Here is a 5,359-nt window from a genome sequence, read left to right as displayed (position 1 = left end):
AGAAAAATACAACACAAAAAAAGAAATAAATCATAAGATATCTTCCTTGATAGACCAACTCAATGTCAGAAAAATAATGCTGATGTCAACAATAACTAGATTATTTCTAGACAAATTTAGAAAGATGAATTCATCAAGAATTTGTCGAGCAATATTTAGAAAATTCCAGAATATAAGGAAGATGTCAACACTGGTAACATACATATTAATTATGTCAGTAATATGTCGTGAAACTTTCTTTCCAGTAAAGTAAATTCAAAATATCGAGGAAATATTTTCAGAGAAGAATTGGTCAGTTCACTAAGCACTCTGAAGCGGAGGTTGCATAGTTGTTTTACAATACAAAATGACATATCAAGAATATATTGCGTGTTAATTTTATCGATATCATATTGGATTACTACATCAAAATTATTTTCATATATAGCATATCAAATTTACAGATCGTAAATTACATCGACTTCCTTGTTTGAAAAAAACCCAAAGAAAACTCCACCAACATGTTTTTATGTAAAATACTTTTTTCTAGTAATCATCAAACTGTTGGTTTTTTTTTTTAACAAATCTTCAAAATAATAAACATAATGGGATTAAGATAAATAAATATTACAGGTATAAATTGGTGTGTCGTATGCATACAGTCAAGTATTTAGATAAAAATAATAAATGAATTGAGTAGCACAATGTAACTGCACTGTCAGTACGGTTCATCTGACAGACAATACACAAAGCATATATCATTGAAAGAAATAGATATAAGATCGATTTTTTCAAACTTACATACCAATAGATAAACAAATCTACATAAAATGCTCTCCGTCATGACAATATTAATATTGGTAAGAATATGTCAAAAGATAGAGTAATTCTCATTACCAAAATATACAGCGACCATGTAAAAAGTAGTTTAGCATAAAGTGATTCTTCACTACGTCCTGGATTATTTGCACTTCGGTATAGCTTTATCAGGTCCTAATGAATATTATATTGCAAAAAGTAGAACTGCGTAGCGTTCATACGACTTAGATGAAGTTGTTTAAGCCGCCGGATGGATGAAATAAGCTTTCTCCCTGTGCTCATATGTTATGACAAATAACTTTAAAACAACATATGTATACCTGCTGAAACGATTTGACGTTGAAAAAGATAAATGGAGTCAAAAAGCCCTAACCTTCTTTAAAAATAAATCATTAATAAATCGTTCATACAAGATAGAAAAAACAAATTCGAGCATTTACTATCAATAGATTTATATAGTTCGACAACATGTAAGTTATGAAAAGTACAAATGTATAACCATATTAATTGGTAATAATAAGATAATCAACTTTCAGTTGTATATTTAAGCGCTGTGTAAGAAGTTGGAAATTGAAAACAAACATATCGAAAAGCAACAACACGACGTGCACATCTACACAACAGAAACCTTTAGGTCATACCAAGTAACATGGACACAAAGGCAGTTGTAGGGCTCCTTAAATTGAAGTAGTGTGATCTTGAAAAGGCCATTAGCTGTTTTAATGAAGTCAACAACAAAAATCATGCCGGCAAAGAAAATAGAGTGATAAATGGGTATTTCTTTTCATCCTTATTTGTTTTACAGTTAATTGTGATATACAACAATGGAATTGATTGTCTTAGCTGAATGTTTATATGAGGGTGCTTATCGATTTGTTCCGTTTAATATTTGGGCATATTTTTTGTTATTGTATTTTCCGTTTGAAAGGCCGTTGTATATCGTAGTATGTTCAAATATGCAGACAGTGTCTTATATGTATTTCCTGTTCATTATGAAATCTCTCTTTTATTTCACGTTACCTTTACTCCAATATGCAAACGACACACATAGATATGTCATATATCACGCAACAGCCGCGTTCGTAATCAATATAATGACATGCCATATGCATATTAGTTTTTCTTATTATAAAACAGTGATTTCCTGATATTTTCAGCATCGACCAACAGAATGAAGGGCTTTGTAATTCTAGTTGCATTCTTAGAATTTGTAATAGTTACCAGTTTAACTAAACGAAAAGCGGTCAGTTTATCCTTGAATGCACCGAATAAGATACCAATTCGTGGTTTCTTATTAGATGATAATTATGACAAGGTTTCACCTTCGAAATTAAAGTCGATTGAAAAAGTGATGAAATCCCAACAGTACCAATTGAACAAAATGATAGCAGTTTCAAAGGATAACAGCAACAGCGTTTCTGCAATTAAATCCGACCTCACAGATCTTAGTAAAGCGGTCACTGGTTTGCAAAAAGCACTAAGGAAACAGGCTAATCCGGCTAATGGTGGTATGTATCCATTATAGAATAAAGTTTTCAACAACATTTTAATCATTGCATACAAAACTAATTTATATGTATACGATTTGTATTAATGCAAAATGAATACAATGTGCTCAGGTAGTTTTTTTTAAATTTAGTCTGTCTATCTAATCACAGTCTCAATACGACAGTTTAACTATGACGATACATCTTTATGCATCGTGCTAGAAATACCATTGAAAGTTCGCAATCAATTAAAGGATTAGCGTTTAGAAGTACAATTCGTTTCCTGTTTGTTCCGATGATGATTTGAAGTAATTACAATGCTAGATGTAAAGATAATAAAGAAACATGTTTAGAAAAAAAAGCGAATAAGAAGGGCACATACATATTATAATGATGTTGATTTTTAATATGATTGAACCAAATAATAAATTTTAATAGTATTTTTACATTCGTTGTTAAACTATTTACCAATGTGGAATATTTACTTAATGAGCAAAAACTACGGTTGAACGATAGAAAGTAATAACACAAATTTCTGATCAAGTCTTTTATTATCTTTTGACTTTATCTCATTAAATACATTATATGGTTTATATTTTAGGATACATTGGATGTTACAAAGATGACGGTGTCAGACATCTCAAACATAAAGTTTCGAGCTTGGGGAGTTCTATAACCTTAGCTAAATGCCGTGAACATTGTAAAGGATATAAATACACAGGCTTACAGGTAAACTTAATTTTACCACATACATTTAAATGTAAAAAAATAAGATAACGTCAATTGATTCAGCTTTAAATACATTTTTTTGTAGATATCTATTTCTCAAACGTTAGGCAAGTCCGAAACAGATTAGAATAAAACACCATAATGATAAAGTTTATATACAATTGGCACCACTCTTCCGCCCCTGCTTAGAATAGTATATGCATATTTGTGTTGACAAAAATTTTCATACCATTCTATACTTTTATTAATTCAAACTTTTTGATACACTTTATTTGTTTATACCATATTTCAATCATTTTGTTCAGAATTTAAATCTTTTTAAACATTTTTCAGTATAGTACATACTGTCTGTGTGGAAATGTACTAGAAAACAAAAAGTATCCAAAAGTAGCAGATTCAGAGTGTAACATGGCTTGTGCTGGAGAAAAAACTCGAAAGTGCGGAGGTGGCTGGAGAAACTCGATATATCTAGGTAACTTATAAAAATTCTATCTATTAGTTAAGACATACCATAAATCGTTTATTTCTACATATACACCAGATATTTGTGTTTAATGCATTTGTTTTGATTATTTTCATTTCTTAAACGCTTTACAACTGGATCAATTTAGAACAGGTATTACATTATGGGAAAGTTACTGTTTTATACCTTGTGATTTGTTTTGAATTAAAATGCATATTTTTGTGTTTTTAGTCAAACCATAAGCGAGATGAGAAAACAGAAAACACACAGAAGATCAGCATCAAAAATAAAATAATTGCAATTTTATTTGGTTTTTCTTAGTCAGATTACTGTTTTTGTTAAAATTGAGCAGTGATTGAAAAAAAAGTATTTTTCAGAATCAGGTGGCTTGAAATAATTGTCTTTGTGTTGCTGCCTCTTGGAACCATCTTTCTGTGTTTACCAGATGTATCCACAGTAATAACACACGACTGAAATCAAGTAATATGTATCTTTTATTGCTTTGTGATCCTTATCATGTGATCCAGACTATTGTGAATCAAGTACTACATCGGCTATTGTAGATACCATCAATGTCCGGATAACAGGGATATATGGTTGTTTTTTTGTATTCATATACTACACTTAAATACAACAACCGTTGAGTTTGATACACGTAAGTCAGCAAATCATATACTCAAATTGGAAGGGTACGTTGCGCGAGGTTAATCTGTTATTCTTTATTGAATTTATCTTTTAATTGGAAAAGAAGACATAGGGGATTTATGTATCAGCAAGCATTTAATTAAAAACCAGGAAAAGGCAAATAGTTCAAAGAAGCCAAACTGTTAATGTGGTTCATTTTGGCTGTTAATAGAAGGTCTGCAGTAAAAAAAAAACATCTCAAACCGGTGGTCCATACCTCATCTAGCGTCGAAATTCCTTGAAGGCTGCTATTAATGTAATTTGTTTGAAATATTTGACATCAGTGGTGGATCCAGGATTTGTTATGTGATCATATGAAGGAAGTGAGTGTGTCTGTTCAATTAAGTTAAAATAAGGTTATTTTCCTTATTTTGAAAAAAAGTGGTTTATGATGCTCAATACGTCAGTGTCTTTGTATTGTATCTGGAGCTCGGTCTTTAATCTTAGTTTATGATTGCTTCTTTACGAAAGACCGATTGGCCCATTCTGTTAATAATATTTTCATTTCAAATTTGATATTTCTCATTTCAAGTTTGACATTTCTCATTTCCAATTCGACATACTCATTAATTTCCAACTCGATATGTCTTAGTTCCGAATTTACATTTCTCAATTTCCAGTTTGAACTCAGATATGTTAAATTGGAAGTCTGAAACGTCAACTTAGAAGAACGAAATGTCAACTAGGAAGTGAGAAATGTCAACTTGGAACTGAAAAATATCTACTTATAACTGAGACATGTCTATGTGGAACTGAAAAATGTCACATTGGTAGTAAGAAATGTCAAAATGGAAATAAGAATTTTTGAAAATAAAATGTCTTTCAAACCCACTTGATATCATCAAAACTTATGTTCACATGAATTTAGAATGTGTAACATATCAAAACGAGCCACGGAAGACAAAGACGTATCGACATCATTGCTTACGTGTATGACAAGTGGTTTTGGAATAAAGATCACCGGATAACCTCAGCAGGCTCGAACTTTCCAATGTGTACTGCAATAATTTTGTTCATATAAACAAAAATGTTAGAGCATTTTGAAAGGTCGTATACAAATTAACGCTCCCCTAATTATAATCGGTATCATCTAGTAGTCGCTTTGTCCGTACGTCTGTCCGAAACAAACGTTTGGCGGATGATAACTAAATAAATTGGTTTTAAATGTATACAACAGATATAAACAAAGAGAAGCCTA

At 31.0% G+C, this 5,359-nt stretch overlaps 1 protein-coding gene across 1 annotated transcript; it reads left to right on the top strand.

Annotated features, from left to right (window-relative positions):
• Positions 1-1,968: 1,968 nt before the first annotated feature.
• LOC127715185 (uncharacterized) lies at positions 1,969-3,783 on the top strand. The gene is made up of 4 exons (XM_052221225.1): positions 1,969-2,306; positions 2,887-3,014; positions 3,348-3,486; positions 3,709-3,783. Exons 1-4 carry the CDS (start codon positions 1,970-1,972, stop codon positions 3,717-3,719), a joined length of 615 nt encoding a protein of 204 aa, XP_052077185.1. The 5' UTR covers position 1,969; the 3' UTR covers positions 3,720-3,783.
• Positions 3,784-5,359: the final 1,576 nt, after the last annotated feature.

Source organism: Mytilus californianus, unplaced genomic scaffold, assembly GCF_021869535.1.
Source record: "Mytilus californianus isolate M0D057914Y unplaced genomic scaffold, xbMytCali1.0.p SCAF_9, whole genome shotgun sequence".
NCBI lineage: Eukaryota > Metazoa > Mollusca > Bivalvia > Mytilida > Mytilidae > Mytilus > Mytilus californianus.
The sequence above is the reverse complement of the archived record's forward strand: the minus strand, read 5'-3'. Positions and strand labels throughout refer to the sequence as shown.